A 19,985-nucleotide genomic window follows, 5' to 3' on the forward strand; every position below is an offset into this window, starting at 1 on the left:
TCCATGTTTTCATTAGTAAATTCAATGTTGAACTCATTGTATTTGTACTAATTCATTCTATTATTTACTAGAGTGTGAAGCTACAATGTCTTGCAAATTTAATTAAAATGTAGCTTCTTAAAATATGTATCAGTATAGGAGTGCTTTCACGTTTTTCCCTATAAAATTAAAATATTTAAACATTTAGAACCATGTCTGCCGTTTCAGCTATTAAAAGTCTTACACATTGTGCATATTTAGTTTTTATTTCTGTGATTGTTTTTTGGAGTAAACATGTACATGGCTGTAGCCAATTCTACATTCAGATAGAACATAGTTATTGAATGAACCACAACCACTCATAGAGTGTTCTACAATAAAAAACCCAATTTCTCCTTTTGGTTGTGGTATTCTGTCATTTTTGATGGGATGAAAAATGTGCTTATAAAAACCAGAGTTTTCATTTTTATAAATTGTTTCAACAATTTCTCATTCTAAATGAATAAAAAAATTACGTCAGCTCAGTCTAGGTAACTCAATCGAACTACGTTGATTTTTTTTCTAAAATTGCTACAAGGTTAGTATAATATGTGCATAAGAAGATAAAAAGTGCATACCTGTTATTTTTTCAGTAATTTTTTGCAGACAAATTAAACCAAACAATCAATTAGATTGTTCTAAGTTATTTCTTATACACTTTTACAGACCTATATTAATCATTTATAGCCTTGGCAATTTGCATTGTATCAACCTTAAAAAAGGTTTGGTTTTGATTTAAACTCCTTATAACTTATCTTTAACTCTGATGCATTTTTCATGGAAGTTTTCAATGGAATATCACTTTAAATTAACCTAGTAGTATTACGTTTAACCAGATGATACTGATGTATATTGTTTTTCTTTCAATTTTGCCTTATTCGACTAAAAAAATATTTTGTAATAGGTTATAAAACTAAAATATGATTATCTTCTACCAAATATTAAAACTGGCACATGGAAATAATTTAGTTTACCTCAGTCAAAGTAACAAAGTATCAGTTTCAAATAGATACGTTGAAGTTTAGAACCACAAGTCAGGTTCTGGTAAAGCAAATAACAAACAGGAACTAGAACTATTGGACTGGTAACTTTGTTACTCGCCTTTCATAATAGAGTTCTCTTGCTGAACATTTCTGATGAAAAGCTTGCTCTGTTTGCCACTCAGGAGATGGAATGCATATAATTAGGTTTGAATTCTGTGTAAAAAAAGAAACTTCAATCTCAATTAACCAATGTCAAAGATTTGTTCACAATGACACTAGTTAAATGCGTAAAAGCAATAGGTGTAAGATGTGAACCAATCAAATAGTATTCTTTAGAAGAGTTGACATTTAGATTTCATGAAAATTAAGGACTTTGAATCACCAAAGAAACAACTAAGGACACTTTGAAAAATGTATATATGCATTTATCATTGTTCGATGTATACTCTTATATGACATAAGTAGAAATTATGTGTAGTAATATGTGCAAATAGTGATGTAAAGTCCTGTATTTCTCACTAACTGATGTAGATATAGCACAATTGTGATAAGTTTGTGGTGGTGTGGTTTGTAGCTTGCTCTCCTCTCCCTCTCACCCTCTCAACAGCTTCTCTCTTCACGCTTATAAGCACCTAACTTAGCTAAGCACTCACAATGCTTTACAGAAACTCGTAAAAAGCGTTCAAGTTTTCTCCAACTTCAATGAATAATGACGCGCCGGTCTGCGAAACCTTTGTGGTGTTGTCAAGTGTGAACCAATGAATTTTCATAAAGAGTTTTCAGCGTTTGATGTTGTATCAAAAAATGTAAGGATATATGTTACAATTTTTTTTTATGAATATGTAGCTTATGCTTAAAGTTACAGTACATCGGAAGTACAGCAAGCACCGTGTATATAATTTCCCGGCAATGATTATGATTGATTAAATGCTTTCAGTATTTAAACCTCAAAATTATTACCTTTCGAAATTTTGACTGGTCAATTACAAAACGTCCCGAAGTAAACATTCAAAATATTATAAAAGTACCAAACCTTTATTCAATTTGTATCACTTTTCTCACTCAAAACTAAAAGGATTGAAGAGTAAACACTGTTTTGTCACCATTGCACTCATCAACTAACGGCTGTGAACAATAACAAAGTCGGCTTGTTTGTGTAAATAACCAACTGTAGTTGTGTGATGGGTAACGCATTGTGTTGGTATGCTTAGGTCGGTCCCCCTTCCCCCCCTTGGCGACCCCCCGTCCCCCCACGGATCTCCAGGGGGACGGGGACCCCCTGGGCTCGGAGCTAGAGCAAGTTACAAACTCCACCGTCTCCCCATACGCCAACGAGAAAACGCGAGTGATTGGCTTCATTTCTGAATGGATTCATACATACGATTTCTTATCTAGTAAGTAAAGATTGGATGTGGTGTTTACAGTAGAGGAATAGCTGGTTTTGTGTGTAATATTGTAGGGACAGTGTTTTATTTAATAGCCTGATAACAATGTGAATAGTTTCGGGATGTATCAAAGTCTCGGAAGAGTCGTTTTCCTTCCCTTCAATTCCTTTACAAATGGGTTCCCATTTGGATGGTTAGCCCTAGATTAATTGAAATATTTGTTATTACTTAGAGCCAACCATATGTAATTAAGGTTTTCACCCTAAATAGTATGTATTAACCTCGAATACCCTCTATAAAAAGTACCGTAGTCTCATATTAGCTATACATTAATGTATTTGTCCCCTTAAATACCCTTTTACACAAAGCCTCAGGCATAGAATTAGTTAGGGAAATGTATTCTTTCTTGAAAAACATAAAACCTGGTGATATTCATGGATATAACATACTTGGTAAGTCATGAGGAAACTAGACTTTTGTTACTCGAACTTATCCATCCTCTAAACAAAATTTATGTAAGGTATTGTGGAATATCCCGTGGTGTTAAAACCACTTAAACCATCCAACAATATAATAACACTTTTAAATAGTACCAAAGCCCATATTCAAACGTATTCCATTAGGCTACACTCTGTTGTTATAAACGTGAACAAAACTTAACCTAACCGGTTCTTTAGAAGCTAAGATAGAAATGACGTTTCAGAAAATAGAGAGAAGCTGGTGCTGTATCTGTCAGTGTCCATCAGCGCTGGTCTGCTCTCTCTGCTGGTGCTGGTCATCACGAGGTTGCTATGGCAACGACGTCGTCCGCAGATACCTCAGTCCACTACGTTGCCCAGCTACGTCGATGATCTCAGCGAAGTTGACACGGACATAGACCTGACATCCACTGCTCCCGCCACCATCACTATTCTGTCCAGTCCACTACCACCAGGGGAGGTAAGTGTGGAAAATATTGGAGCATTTCTGTTTTATGTTCAGCTGTTTTCACTTGAACGGTTACAGGAAGCGATGCTTTTATGCTTATTTTCTTTTGGGGAAGCGGTCCAAGCCCATGTGTTGTGGATATGAACTGGACCCGTCTCTGACGCACCAAGGAATCTTCTTGTTTGAAAGATTCAAATAAATGTTAATAACAACAACTATTGATGTGAATTTGCACCTTGGAGGGTGTTTTTTTAAGTAGTCTCATTTATTTATTGAGAAATATGCCAAATTAATCAAGAATTGACGTTTATAGATGTCTCGTAAAAGAAAAGCATCTCCCAGTAAGAAACAAGTTTGCAGAATGCACATAAGTGTTTATCTAGAATATTTTTCATTAAGCCTTTGTAAGTCTGCGATCGCTGATACGCTAGTTTGAGACTTGCTTACTTCTCTATTTTATAACTGAGGTCACCCAATTTATTGATTGTCTTTGTGGCCACACTATACACTCTTACGCTATATTTATATTACAGCACGGATCAAAAGTATTTGGTGACGAACAGTAAGGATTAAAATAAACAGTATCAATAATCTGACACATACTTTCTCCGATTAGCTTGTCAACGACCCTTATGAGGGGTAAACTGTGGGAGTAACTAGTAAGTAAAAAGAATAGGTAAAATCTCAAGAATTTGCTTTAAATTTTAATCTGTGTTTTTTACAGTAATTGAGTTTATACAGTTTAGTTTATAGTTGAAAGGGCTTAACAAAATTGTAATCAAAATCCTGACGTTAATTATTACGAAAAGAATGCTTTCTCCATGTACAAGGGGAGAAATTAAAACACTAATTGCGTTCCAACTAATTTAACCATTTCTCAATGTTTCAGGTGGTAAGATTCGGCAGCGAGTCCAGCGCTCCCCGCAGCCTGAGCAGGAGCGGCAACAACCAGTACTACTACGGCTGACCCTTGCCTCCGGTGGAGCCGTACCCTGGGCCCCTGGACAGCGAGGGTGTCTACCCTGACAGTTCCAGGAGCTACTGCTTCTAGCAGGAGACCGTGGTGTGACGCCACGGTCAACAGACTACAAGTGAGATGTGAGACTGTGACAAAACAAACCAGAGCGGAACAGGTTGTCACTACAGTTACAATAAAGTAACAGTTGCAGTTCCTCAAAACCGTTAAAAGTAACCGTTACTCTCAGCACAAATACAAATTTTAGAAATCAGTTGCTTATTAAGTTTTACGTATTTTGTTTGTGAGAATACCTTAAATAGGCTTACCTTATGGCTGCCAATCTCTTGATGAGAGGTAATTGTTCTTGAAACGGGAATTGAATCTTTTAACTTGTTTTTAAATCTAAGGTTTCTTAAATATACATTTTATATTCATCAGTACCTATTGAATTTGTAATCGGGTAGTAGCATAAGAAATTACTACCTGTTTATTTGAGAGTAAAAATGTTTCAAAGACTATCACGGTTAAAAACACATTGCAAGATACAGAATTCTTTGAATGGCTTGGGACATTTTCGGTGGTTCCTCATACAAAATTACCAAACTATGGTGTCTCTTTGTGTCCAATTCAAATTTCAGTAATTTTGCCAAAAACACAATATTTAAGAAATTTGGTGTAATTTGAGTACTGCGATCTATCTTGATTGATTAAAACTCTAAGAAATTATACATTTTAATTAGGTACACCTAATCAATTATTGTTCTGATCAATAAAACCAACTCAATAACCTTTTGTTACAATCCGCGTTCCTTTAGGTGATTAATTTCGTTTGTAACTGTAGGTACAACATGTTCTAGCTCAGGAAGCCAAGAGCTAAATGCTTATTTTAAATCAGTGACGAACATTGACAATCTATGAAAATACCATGTATATTATTGTAGATAGAACTTTGAGGTTAACAAAGCAAATTTGAACAACAAAAGTGATGGTGCTCAAACGATGAAATACTTCAACTGCACAAACAAATTACGACATGAATTAGATTTGTATGTACCTTAGACTGAACCCAATTAGTAGAAGCGTCGCGTCGGTTGCATATCTTGTCAAATGGAAATTAACGTAATTGTAAATTAAACATATTACTTTTCAAGATTTGTTTTGAATTTTCGTTTACAAAAAGTTTAAATTCCTTTTTGTTAGAGTTCTAATGGAGAAAATCAGTCTTTCTTTGGTATTCCTTTGTGTAACTCCTTTATTATTTACATATAATATTGAGTCAAAGATAAATTTGTCTGTAGTTTGAAAGAATTATTTTAGCACTGCAGAAAGAAAATATTGACAGTAAGTCAAAGCTGATTCTTTTTTTTTAAGTAAAATGATTTTTTCATTCATTTAAGGGATACAAATCATGTAAACTTAATTTCACGTTAAATTAACCGAAATAAGATCATCCTATGTTTAATTGTTTAATGTAATTATGCTGTTAAAACTATATAAGAGCGTAGCGGTGTTAAGAATAGATAGCGTTACTAACACACAGTGCCTCGATATTGTAATATAATGTAACGTAATGTAGTGTGATAATATATAGAATGTGTACAGTGTATTTCCGAACAAATGTTGTATGTGTTTTACTAATATATGTTTTTAAAAAAACCATGTTTTATTTCTTAAATCCACTTTGAACAATGTATTGTATTTTTAAAAACCATAATGTTTTTTTAAAAGTACCGCACTAAGTAGCTATATACATAGGTTTTAGTAGGGTACTATAATGGTACTATATTAATACTATTACTGTAACGCTGTAAGACTAGAAAGTAAGTGTTTTCGTTGAATTGATTTACCGAAAACATATACTTCCTGGTCTTTCAGTGTCACAGAAATAATATTAATGTACTGTATGTGAAACCGCGCATGGTACAGTCTGTTGCGTCATATACCCAACAAACTTTATAGTACTACGTAGTATTGTTCGTTACATGTACCTCACCAACGCGACGTGGCACGGTGCAAAAATGGGAAAACAATAAAAAAAATTATAATATTCACACACTGTCTGACAAAAATTGTTATAACTTGATCGTATTTCAACTGATGGACTAGTCATGAAATTTCTTAAAAATGCTTATCCTTGATATCTTTTGTATTGTAACTTATTTTTAAGATAGAACATTTTTAATGGTCGCTATTTTGGGTTGGTCTATTTATAAATCTGATACTTTGTGCATCGGTTGAACTTACTTTTTACTTCTTACCAACCAACCCTCCTTTTACTACTTACGTAACAAGTTTAAAGTCCATCGAATACAAGGAATTTAAAAAATGCGGATTCATTTGTAAACATCACATACAGACACACAGACAGAAACCCAGGCCATAGACCCATGTTTATGTGATGTTTTTGTATTGTTTTGACCGAAGGAATAAATATACAAAAGGGTTCCAGAGAGTTCAGGGACACCTTGTAGACAAATGTTATCATACAAAATCGTCTTATATGTTTTAGCTATTTTCTTAATAATCCAGTTATTGATTATTATAACCTCCTAACCATCATAAATAGGACTGATTAAGTGAAAATTAATTTTAAGAAGAAATCTAATCGTATCATCATGCAAAACAGTGTATATTTGTTATATTTTATTTAAATAAGCAATATACTTTATGTTATCATGCAAGTCAAATTACTCTTTAGGCTTTCAATTTACCATGGCGATTCCATACATTAATCAGTTAGTACTTTAATTTAACTCACTTATTGATACTCAAAACCTTGCATGCGTTGGAAAATTCAGCTTAACCACAGAATTACCTACCAAATCGTATTACCATACCATCACTGTATTTTCTAAGATGAATTGACGTAACTTAATGCCATTAGCATTATCACCTGAGCCACTGTCACGAATGGGCGCTTGGGCGTGGTGGCTTGTTGTCTTACGAATGTTTTAACATGGGGAAACACATCATTTTGATATACTGCTAACTAGGCAAGCACTATATCAATATGATAAAATGCCCTTTGAGAAGTTTGCCAGTTTGATTCTGAGAAAATTTAAAAGTCCATAACTGGACCTAGCTGTTCCTGTTCTTTGGTAGCCTGATTAACCAGTTGATCTTAGTCAGTAACAAAGATTTCATCTCATTCAATCAACAGTCATCGTAATTCGTTAATACAGGACTTGTCATAATTTATACACAATTACACACACACATAAACAATCTTCCTTGGGTTTACTCCAAACGTGTGTGAATAAAATAAAACTAATTGTAACTCATCTTTCTCTTACAACACGCACTCTGATTGTCGGCGTGAGGAAGAATTCGGAAATCTTTAAAATATTTTTACTGAGGCTGTATACATCTTTCTTACAAGCAATTACTTCACTCGTTAATCATTTTAATCGTTATCATTTTGCAATCATTTCACTCCTCCACTATTTTAAATAGCATAATTTTCAAATATTAAGTAATGAAATATAAACAGCATTAAAAGCGTAACGCAACTCAAGACTAGACACACAATAAAACTATTGGTTGGGTTTTAATATTGCACAAACTATTTTCCTGTATACGGCCCACATCTGTAACGCAACTCAATACTAGACACATAATAAAACTATTGGTTGGGTTTTAATATTGCACAAACTATTTTCCTGTATACGGCCCACATTTGTAACGCAACTCAATACTAGACACACAATAAAACTATTGGCTGGGTTTTAATATTGCACAAACTATTTTCCTGTATACGGCCCACAGTTTGTAACGCAACTCAATACTATGCACACAATAAAACTATTGGCTGGGTTTTAATATTGGACAAACTATTTTCCTGTATACGGCCCACATTTGTAACGCAACTCAATACTAGACACACAATAAAACTATTGGTTGGGTTTTAATATTGCACAAACTATTTTCCTGTATACGGTCCACATTTTTAACGCAACTCAATACTAGACACACAATAAAACTATTGGTTGGGTTTTAATATTGCACAAACTATTTTCCTGTATACGGCCCACATTTGTAACGCAACTCAATACTAGACACACAATAAAACTATTGGTTGGGTTTTAATATTACACAAACCATATTCCTGTTTACAGCCCAAATTTTATCTCCTGAATCGTTTAAAAATTCTCTCAAACTACTTTACCTCTCCCAAACACTCATATTGAACCAATTTGAGGGGAGAAGGAAGAGTTATGGGACCTGATTTATCTCATTGCATTTTAATGGGGGACTTACAGCATCGGTCATAAGACGATGCAAAATTTAATAGGGGGGGGGGGGGTAATATCTTTACTGCCTTTACCATAAATCCGTAGTAAAAAACACGAGGGGTGCGGGGAACGCTGGACATGATGTCATCTTTGTGGAGAGAACGCCTGTAGTTCTCTATCCCGCCACCAGAGGCGATACGAGAGGGCTGCTAGTTAAGCAAAGCACTCTGGCCTATAAGCTCCGATACATGGTTGTATAAGCTAAAATCTAAAGAAAATCAGATAATATTTTATTTTTTCCCAAAGCGTGTTGTTTACCGAATACTCGCGCAAATAATTTGTACGTAACTATTTTTTGAATTAGTCCAACCAACCTTAACCTTATACGAATTGAAGGGTTTCCGTTTTAAGCTCTGTGTTAATCTAGGGGTTTTTGTATTTTGTGACAGAGAGATTTATGGTATTAAGTTACAAATCTTGCTAACTATGGTGAAACATTTTGTATGGTCTGGTGAAAGGCCTTAATAAATTTCAACTACACAAATAAAAGACATTCGTCTAGTAACTACAACATGATCTTTCTAAAATGATATTTATTATTTATTATTTATTATATATATACAGACTGTCCCAAAAGTCCCGGACCGGTTTAATATTTCCTAAACGACAACAGATAAATCAATAAAATTTTGCACATTAACACCACACTAAAAAATCTACTTTTTTAAGGAACTATCAGTTTTCTGTCATATCATGGGGACGTCCCACGAGGAGTCAGAAGGAAATCTTAAATAGGAGCATAGGTCAATATGCACATCAGTTTAAAGGGCTTAGCTAGCAGAGTTCAATGCCGGAAACCGCGCCTCGAAAGGATCACCCGTTACAAAATGGCGGCCGTTCAAAGATTTCTTGAACCTGCCATTTTGAATCTTTGAACGACTGCCATTTTTTACTCAGGCGTTCTTTTGAGCTTGAATTTACGGCATTGTAATCTACTAGTAAAGACCTTTAATTTGATGTGCATATCGACCTATGCTTACGCTAACAAAAATGTTCTGACTCCTAGGGCTCTGCCCCCAAATGCAAATTAAATGAATCTTTGAACCACTGTTACTCTTGACTTGGTTGTCCGTTTGAGTTTAAATTTGCAGCATTATATTCTGCTAGTAAAGACCTTTAATCTGATGTACATGTCAACCTATGCTTCTATTTAAGATTTCCTTCTGACTCCTTGCGGGACGTCCCCATGATGTGACAGAAAATTTATATTTACATAAAAAAGTAGATTTTTATGTGTGATGTTGATGTACCAAATCTTGTTGATTTATCTGTTGTCGTTTAGAAAATATTAAACCGGTCCGGGACTTTTGGGACAGTCTGTATATATATATATATATATGATTAGGGAGTTCAGTTAAATTAAACAAAACTTATGTCAGATATTTACTATACATTGAATGCAAAACAACAATAGAACCATAATATACCGTCACGTTTTTCACTATTTATCAACCCAAGGATTTTATGTATGGTATGAAAGCAGCACACAATACGAACAATTTTGTAACATTTAGCAGTGGTGTGGTTTACGGTTCAAAAATAACAATACAAAAATTAATATTCAATACAAAATTAATATTCAATACAAAATTAACTACATCAATACATTTTAAAAGTAAATTAAATTGCCATTAACAACAAAATAATCTAGATTTAAAATGATTACAAACAAGATTTGAGTTTGGTTATCATTGAAGTGTAAAGCCCCCCATACACGGGCGATCATGTTCGTCACCAACACCGTCACGAGCATGCTCGCGAACATGCTTAATGTGTACTCGGGAGTGAAAAGTTGTATTTAAAGTAAATATTATATCTCAGTTATCATTATTTAATCTATGTTTTCTAATTTGTCTTCTTACCAAACAAAGATTGCCAGATCATTAAGAACCATTCGTTAAGAAAAAAGTGTTCTGGCGCTATCTCCCTATCCCTTTCTACCTGTGCCACCTTGCTATCCTGTTCTTCTTGTTCCACATCCAAATAATGTTCTTGCTTTTCCATCTCTTTAAGAGTCTTTACAGAAACTCCTTTTGCAATGGCGTTTTTGATATGTGTACACTCTTTCTTGTCCATTTGTGAATCGCTCATATGATAAGTGGTGATCGTATATTTGACGCATTGGTCTTCTGACGTGTCGATGACTTCATTACGCTTGTCGCTGTATAGGGTCCCATCTATGATAAGAAAATCGCCCCCCTTTGTTTCAGATGTCGTACTTGGACATTTATAGGCGATCGTATATCTACCTTGACTCAATTGGATTTTAAAATATCTGTAGCAATCCCCATAAATATACTTGTCACCTGTTTGGGATATTGTAAAAGATATTTCCTTTGAATGGTTGGGAAGAGTGTATTGTCTAATTTCATTTCCTAGAAGATCATATGAAATTACTTCTTTGTTTAGTAGAAACAAGTATTTAATGGTATATTTATAGCTAAACTGTTAACAGAAATTATAAAGAAAATTACGTAACATCAAACTTAAATTAACTGAAAGTATCTAACACGACAAATAGCATGATAAATAACTGAATATGTTTAGCAATGAAAAAATGAATACAGTGGATTATAATCATAAATTTTGTTAGAGATTCTAATTTGGAAAATGTTTTGTCTCATCTGTTTTTTTTTTATTTTTATAATGATTTCAACGATGATATTACGTAAATGTTGCCTTATAACAAAAAGCTTGAAACTCAATGCAACATCATTACATTTTATTTACACACCCATGTACACAAGTAAATGCTATATCTTGAGCTCTGCAGTTTATTTTTATTTTTTATTATTTTTTATTTTTCTTAGCGATTTGTTCTTGTGTTGAGAGCGATTTGTACGTGGCATTTGTTTGTTAAATGTGGTAATCATATCCATTTGATTGAAAAATAGCCTATCCAAATAGGATATTAGCTTCGGTTGTCATTTGATTGGTCAAACGTCAATTTAACGTTTTAAACTAAAAGCTAAGTTGATAGCAGCCTTGCACTAAAGCTAAAAAGATAGATGTTGTCAGCACTACTAATACTATTACATTGCTTAACTCTACGTTAGAAACCCGCGAGATTGTTACAAATTATATTTTCCCTAAGCGCTAAATTAGGTGATGAAACGGTAATATATAGATGGCGGTTTTATGTGAAAACCTGTCTATTACGAACACGCAAATCCGTAGCACACAATCATATCAGAAATGGAGGTTGAAAATATTCTGTCACCTCACAATTCGATTAAATGAATTCCCAATTGAACTTTTAAAATTTTGATTCCAACATTTTCGTATTATTAATAGGGAAACGGGTACTTTCCTGTTCAAGGAACATTCATTGTTATCGATGATTTCTTTTGATATTGATATTAACAAATTGGAACTTATCAGCTGACAACTACAATAAATAAATATTGTTCAGGGTATCAACAAACAATAAAAAAATATTATATTGAAATTAAACTGTTCTAAACCAACCTAACTAACCAAACTTGCTGTAACATTTCAAAATTTCGTTTGATAGCCTATTCCCCATATGCCTTTTCTGTTATCAAACGGAATTTTGAAACGGTAAATTAGCCTACAGCAAGTTTAGTTAGTTATTTTAGGTTAGTTTAGGGTAGTTTCATTTCTTAATCCAATACAAAGGCTATTATTTTTGCCTAAACCAGATTCATTCTGAATCCTATTGTCTAATACGAGCTATAACTCAATAACTCATTTATTATACGAAGTATAACTTAGACATATAGGGTTAGGCAAAAGTCTAAGACCCCCCCAGTTAACTTTTTAACGCGTTGCAGTAGGAAAACCAAATTCAGCACATATTTACAACATAAGAAATTGCACTTTTTCATCTAAGTTACAACTCTGCCCTAACCCCCAAAATGGGGTATTTTGGGGGCAGCCCCAAATTTTCAAATGTAAATACCTATCATGTGACCCCTTATTTTAAAGGCTTTATCAAGGGAAATTGAATGGCCCAAAACAGAGGTAAATATCGCACCCCTAATCAAAATGGCAGCTATTTTAATTATTAAAAATGGGCAAGCAATATAAAGTCTGGACACCCCCAGTTATCTTTAAAAATTTAATATTTTAATACTTACTAAAAGGTGAATTCTCTTTTTTTATAAAGGTATGCTGAGTTTAGTTTTCCTGCTATAACCTGTAAACAGTTAAAAGGGGATATTTCAAAATTATTGCCACTTTGATTAGGGGTGCGATATTGACCTCTAGTTTGCGCCATTTAGTTTGTCTTGAGAATTCCTTTAAAATGAGGGGTCACATGATAGGTGTTTACTTTTGAAAATTTGGGACTGTCCCCAAAATACACCATTTTGGGGGCTGGGGCAAAGTTGTAACTTTGATGAAAAAGTGCAATTTCTTATGTTGTAAATATGTGCCGAGTTTGGTTTTCCTACTTCAACGCGTTAAAAATGTAACTGGGAGGTTTCAGACTTTTGCCTAACTCTGTATTTGCTATGTCTGTCTGTCTGTCTGTAATTTAAATGCGTTTAAAGATATTAAATAAGATGTCTGTCTGTCTGTCTGTAATTTAAATGCGTTTGAAGATATTAAATAAGATGTAATATGCATCGTAAATAGAAAACAAAAATATCGATATATCTAAAAGAAATCATCGATAATAATGAATGTTCCCCTTAAGAGGAAAGTGCCAGGAAACGCACCCAGATTCAGAATTGAATATAATTAATATATAGACACAATGAATATTTCGGTTTGTCACTACAATGAAAACGACAATTTTTGTTAAATGTTGTTTTAAAACTCACTACAAAGTAAAATTACTATTCAATTGAAATAGCATGCAACTACTCTTTGCGTGGCAGACTTGGACAGTCAAATCTTTATAATTGTTATTAATTATTAGTATTTAATTTATTAGTGTATAATTATATTTACCTGATGGTTGTGAATGAACCATTGTGAATGAAACAATGAATACCTGAAAATTATTTTAAATAAATTATCGAATATTCTGTCTCATTAGTATTTATGTACATTTAATTTTATTATATGTATAAATGTAAATACGTAGTTTGCATCTTAATTGAATTTTTTTATTTAAAATAGTATTTTATATATCAAATTCTCATGAAATTACCAGTAGACCCCCTCTTAACCGACCTCGCATTAACCGATAATCGGGCTATGCAACCTTGTTTGTAAAATATTACCGTTTGTTTTAACCTACCCTGCTTTGAGAGCAGTTTGCCTTAACCGCCGCTTTCTAGGAATCTCGGGACTTTAGCCCTACGCTCAGCGATGGGGGCCATACGCTTATCTCCACAGGATGTGACTAAGAATAAGTTGGTTTTTATTTACAAAATGGTTGTCTTTTTAATTTCGACCAAAGGTTCTGTACTATATTGTGATATATTTGGAAAGCATCAATTAATATTGCAGTACTAAAGTTATCAAAGTAAGCATTTTTATTGACTCTTGCCTACAACTATAATTTATTTCACTGAAGGTATTTGACTTAAAACCCTGTTTTGTGTATATTTGTGACTTTTCCTATCAATATGAAAAAAGAAGATAAACAGTTAATTTTATAAAAATGCAAGTAAGTGCATTGATTATTTTTTACGCATAAAAGTAAGATCAGGAAGAACCCGAGTACACATTAGGCCCCCCATACACGGGCGAGCATGTTCGTGATGGTGTTGGTGACGAACATGCTCGCCCGTGTATAGGGGCTTTACACTTCAATGATAACCAAACTCAAATCTTGTTTGTAATCTTTTTTAATCTAGATTATTTTGTTTGTATAAGATCTCACAGCGAAAGAAGAACGTTTGAGTAGAGCGTTGTAATATAATTAGTTACACACTGGAGCTATAAATAATTGTGAAAAACCATGAAGAAAGTTTTTGTTCAGTTGTTTCTATGTAGCTCACAAGCCACACATTTCCATAGCTTCTTTCCCTTTAAAATCTACTTACTTCCCATGTAAAACTTAAATGTTTTGCGCAAGAATATGTACAATAATACTTCAACTCAACATTACCCTATGATTTTGTATCATTAAAATTATTGTATTCTAGACATACCAAGAGGACTCGCACCCTCATCAAGGACAAATTCTTTGAGAAACTCCTAATATAGTTGCACAAACTTAGTCGTAATACATAAAGAACCACTAGCTACAGCCACAAGTTGTTAAATGGTGTTTTGACGTCATTAGAGCTATTAAACAAGTGGCACAGGTGTTGTTCACTACTATTGAGTATGACTACACAGCGCAATAATATAAAATAGTGAACTAAGTATGAACTGAGTGTGAACTAAGTATTTCCGTTGATTCATTGCCACTATGTTTTTTCAGGTTGAAATTTTAAAACTATACGTGTTTAGGCAAAAGTCTGAAACCATTTTAATGCGTTGAAGTAGGAAAAACAAACTCGGCACATATTTACAACATAAGAAATTGCACTTTTTCATCAAAGTTACAAATTTGCCCCAGTGCTTGCCAAAATGGTTTATTTTGGGGGCAGCTCCAAATTTTCAAATGTAAACACCTATCATCATGTGACCCCTCATTTAAAAGGGAAACTGTTTAAAATGAGGGGTCACATGATAGGTATTTACTTTTGAATATTTGGGGTTGCCCCAAAAATACCCCATTTTGGAGACCAGGTACAAGTTCTAACTTTAATGAAAAAATGCATTTTTTTATGTTGTAAACATGTGCCGAGTTTGGTTTTCCCACTGCCACACGTTATAAAGTTAATTTGGGGTGTCCAGACTTAATCTTGCTTGCTCATCTTAAATTAAAATGGCTGCCATTTTGATTAGGGGTGCGATAAAGACCTCTTTTTTGCGCTATTTAATTTCTCTTGATAAACCCTTTAAAATTAAGGGTCACATGATAGGTGTTTACATTTGAAAATTTGGGGCTGCCCCCAAAATACCCCATTTTAGGGGCTGGGGCAAAGTTGTAACTTTGATGAAAAAATGCAATTTCTTTTGTTGTAAATATGTGTCGAGTTTGGTTTTTTTTCTGCAACGCGTTAAAAAGTTAACTAGGGGGTTCCTGACTTTTGCCTAGCCCTGTATACAAATTCTGTTTAGAATTAGTTTATTTTAGGCTGTGTTGAGTTAGGTTAGTTTAGAACTCAGCCATAACTCGAAACTCAATCGTTTATTGTTAAATACAAATTTTATAGTTTTATTGAATCGACGGAAAATTAACAAACATTTTAAATTAAATGACGTTTTCATAACTGAGGAAGATATAAGGTTTAAGCTTAAAACTAACCGTATTATTATTTTTAACGAAACGCATTATTGAATTAGTAATCACACTAAGCTCAGATCTTACATCTACTAGCACAGCTACATATTGATCGTGGTAAAACATTATTACTATTATAGTGCATAGGTACGTCAATATAACATCACATCTCTTTTAAACTTTAAAATGTCTTGTCTATTTCCCAACACATTGTAATATACGTTAAACGAATAGAAAATCATAGCACTTTCTATATAATTTGCAAAATGTAGCTTTGTTACATACACTGGTGTCTTAGATTACTATGGTACACCAACTGGCATTGTCCAGAAGAGGGCCGTCACTATTTACACTGTTAAAAACCCACAGTTTAGGTTAGGTGATTTTTCATCCGTTCAGTAAATTAAAAAATACGTGTTAGTAAAGCTATAAACTCACCTAACCTAAACTGTTGTTATTCCACAGTTTAAAAAGTGGCAGCCTTCTTCTGAAAAAGCCTCCAACTGCCTAATCTAAAGCACAGTATTTCAAGGAATGTGAATATATCAACAATGCGCAAATTAGAGTATAACCTAGATAAAAATGTAACAAGGGCTGATTCCACTGAACTTAAGACTAAAGTGATGGCCACCCGCATCAGTGCGATATGTCCAGGATAACAAAGGAGATAATGTAGAACATTAAGGATTTAGATCCTGTACCTTTTGTAACCCATTCCTTGAAAATTCTGTCTACTGGCCATTATGAGCGTAAAGCGCTTCTACGTAACATAACAAAATTGAAATACCACAAAAATCCATCGGCAATTTTATTATTCTTCAGTGTAATTGTTATTTTAATATACTCTTGCACGAATCATTCCAAAATTATAGTATTATTTTCAACTGTATTTGTTTCTTCATAAGAAAACAAAATTACGAGGGTGTAGAAAAACTCGTCATATTTTAAAGTAAAAATATAGCCTATTGTTTTTTTTTTTTTTTTTTTAGAATGGTCCAAAGCTTGATCTCCAAATATGTTTGAAAACCGATTATCTCCAAATATGTTTGTAAATTGCTGAAGATAAAATTTTTATTTTCGAACTTTGTCAACCGTTAAGAGTAGTTAACCATTTATAGTCTTATATTATCCTACATAGCAGGGGTGGTCAGAGCGCCCAAGTCACATCCTATTCTAATATTGAGTTTAGGTATAGAAAACTGTTTATTTTTATTTTCCTTTCCACACTTTACCAAAATATATGTCATAAACTTATTCCTTCACACATACGACTCAAAACTGTATTTTATCAACAATAATGAGTATGACCCCTCAAAATGTCACTGAAGTCAAATTTAGATTAAATATATTTTTAAAACTGTTTATCAACTAACTGAACATAGTTTCAAACATAATTATATAAAAAAATAAGATTCTGAGACCATCCATAGTAAGCATTCAATGTTAGTCCTCTTGACTGTGTTAAACAATAACTAAAAAAACTTTTCAAAAATTATATAAAAAATAGAAGTAAAACTTTTCAATCTTCTTTAAAAGAGTATATTTCACAACTAGAGTCATATGAAGTAAATGTTTTCAACACGAGCTAAAGTTTTACTTTTCATTTAAAACACATCCATTAAAACTGATTTTTACATATCTAGGGAGAAATGAGCTACTTTGATATCTTACTTTATAGTTGTTGACCTCCTAAATCCAAATATACAATTATTTTACACTGTAGATCAATATTACTGAAGATATCGCCGTTCAAATATACAACGTTTGACTAAACAAGGTAGGACGGATGACATTTACAAATGGAATGAACTGTGGGTGAAATAGGGCTACAGTGAATGGTTTTCAACCCTTGATACGTCAAGCAACTGAAAGTGACAACTTTATTAGCATCTGATTCTGTCATCGGCAATAGGCCTAATGACGTTACTTCACTTCACTACACTGGGCTGCTATGCCATGTTTAGGTCAAGCTTTATGCTAAACTAGTGTACATGTTGCTCGAAATCGAGCAATTGCAAAGAAGTACAGGAGTTATTTATAAACAAATAACTTGTTTAAAAACTAATAACAGTCATAATTTCTGATGATTTTAAAAGAGTCAACTATAAGATTATTAACTAAAGGAAATACTCACTATTTACATGACAGTCCTATTCCAGTTTAAAGGGTTAATTTTTAACAATCAATCTTCCCATGTACGGGAAAAGGTAAGCTTACATTAAGTTAACGTAAAAAGACTGTCAGCTTTTATAAAGTACCGTACCTAAGTTGTTTAGCCAATATGTAGACAATAAGGTGTAGGCTACTTTAAACTCTACAGGATAGAGTTAGGCAAAAACTGGCAGAACTCTGAAATGGTGTTATTTATCATAGGCTTACTCATATGCCAAATCCTTAGGATAAAAATGCAATAACTAATAACCGATATCATTCAACACAAACCAACATCCAAAACTAAACACATTTTTAATACAACATAGATAATTTACACATTGACTGTTTTACATATGCTCTTCTTCTCACTATTAATTTTTGCTTCGCAACGGGAAAAATCTGTTTCATAATCATTGAAATAGATTTATAATAAATAATCTATCCAAAAGTTTAAGATTAAAAAATAGTTGTTTTACATGGTCAAAGGAAAATACATTTTTTTGGATCAGCTGTCGGAATTTGTGAAGTAGAAATTTGACAGTTCTGGTTGTTTACAATAAAATGTCAAAGCAAATGTAAACATTGTGAATTTTCTCATGCTTCCATGGAAACGAATAATTTAATATTTAATTTCTGACAACAGCTGGAGTTTCAAAACAATGTTTGTTTCCCATGTTAATCTTATGGAGGAATACGAAACTTTAAAGGGCCCTAGGGCCTCACTCTCAAATTATTTACCTAAAAAGAAAGTTTCCTGCACAACTTCACGTTACGCTCTTTCCAATGACACCAAAGACGTGTCAATCGGTTCAGTAGTTTCGGAGGAGTAATTGTCACAAAAAACCTGCTTGCGTATTAAATAAGTATAGATCATGACTGCGTTAAGTGTTTTTAACTTAGGTTGGATTAGGTTAAAATCAATCAAGTTGCTAGTTTATGTTACCTACAGACATTTTTTGTACAATTAAAACCCTGTGCAAACACCTTAAAGTGCTCTTAAAAAATTCTTGAAATAATTCATTATTCATATTCCAGAGAAGGATGAAGTTCAGAAAAAAAAAATTAAAACTTATATTTATTAAACTTACAGGATAAGACAACATCTATGAACGTTCATTCACAGTACAACTTTACGACCAAAGTTCAATGTTGAACAACTAGTCTCCCTGAATACTGTAGCCATGCAGTGTTTCCCTTTGCAAATTCTGGAAAAAACAAGCCAAGTAATTTGAACCCACCAGGTGATGAACAACTGAATCAAGATTAACGCTGAGAGATAAATATGCTGTGAGCTTACTCCTATGGGGCTGTTATTCAACCATTATTTAACGCAAGAAGTGAACAAAGCTTGAAGAAATCCGTTCTTTAAATCCTTCCTGGTTTATCTTTTCACATCATAACGGTTGTTTTAGATCATTTACAGATTTACTTTGTTTTCTATCATACTGGTTGCAAATATCGTAAAAAATATTCTCTTAAATTAAGGGGCAATAATTTTTTTTTTTTTAGTTTGTATCTTAATAAATTAGTGGACTTAAAACTTTTTTGGACTAAATAGATTGTTAGCTAATGTTTGGATTAAGTATCACCCAAAAACTACTAAGGTGACAATAAAAATACAGTATTTTCCCTATTATTATTCAAATATATATAAATAACTTCTTGATCAGCATTGTACGTGTTATTAAATTTACGGAAAGTAAATAAAAGAAACGTCTTATAACACTTAAAACATATATTTACGCTTATACTGTTACTCACAAGACGGTAAATATACCATCTTTTTTGTATATTTACCGTCTTGTGAGTAACAGTATATTTCATCTTGACTCTAATATAATTTTGTTTTAATTATTATTTCATTCTTTTGAACAACAAACAATATATCAGTTAAAATACACTAAATCGTAAGAAATCTCCTTCAAACACCTTCCCAAACATATCAACTTCCAACAAGCGTCCCTGTATAAGAGAAAGTATCATACCATAATACGGCACGTTGCCAAGTATTAACTC

The 19,985-nt window shown here is 33.1% G+C and overlaps 2 protein-coding genes across 4 annotated transcripts in view; one reads left to right on the top strand and one right to left on the bottom strand.

Annotated features, from left to right (window-relative positions):
• LOC128991566 (protein eva-1 homolog C) overlaps nt 1–5,887 on the top strand; it is a 534,078-nt gene extending 528,191 nt beyond the window's left edge. For 2 of the 3 annotated variants that reach the window (XM_054414562.1, XM_054414563.1), the window contains exons 7-9: nt 2,213–2,395; nt 3,090–3,325; nt 4,203–5,887. In XM_054414562.1, coding sequence (XP_054270537.1) covers nt 2,213–2,395; nt 3,090–3,325; nt 4,203–4,280 — 497 coding nt within the window. In that variant the 3' untranslated portion in view covers nt 4,281–5,887. The remainder of the gene's footprint in view (nt 1–2,212; nt 2,396–3,089; nt 3,326–4,202) is intronic. The other variant, XM_054414564.1, reaches the window with a different exon arrangement.
• A 4,110-nt stretch (nt 5,888–9,997) lies between these two features.
• LOC128993513 (uncharacterized) lies at nt 9,998–14,749 on the bottom strand. The gene is made up of 3 exons (XM_054417469.1): nt 14,632–14,749; nt 13,481–13,523; nt 9,998–10,938 (listed from the first exon to the last, which is right to left on the bottom strand). Exons 1-3 carry the CDS (start codon nt 14,650–14,652, stop codon nt 10,409–10,411), a joined length of 594 nt encoding a protein of 197 aa, XP_054273444.1. The 5' UTR covers nt 14,653–14,749; the 3' UTR covers nt 9,998–10,408.
• Nucleotides 14,750–19,985: the final 5,236 nt, after the last annotated feature.

This window comes from Macrosteles quadrilineatus, unplaced genomic scaffold (assembly GCF_028750875.1).
Source record: "Macrosteles quadrilineatus isolate MER2022 unplaced genomic scaffold, UCM_ALF_1.0 Scaffold_4__1_contigs__length_99947679, whole genome shotgun sequence".
Taxonomy (NCBI): Eukaryota; Metazoa; Arthropoda; class Insecta; order Hemiptera; family Cicadellidae; genus Macrosteles; species Macrosteles quadrilineatus.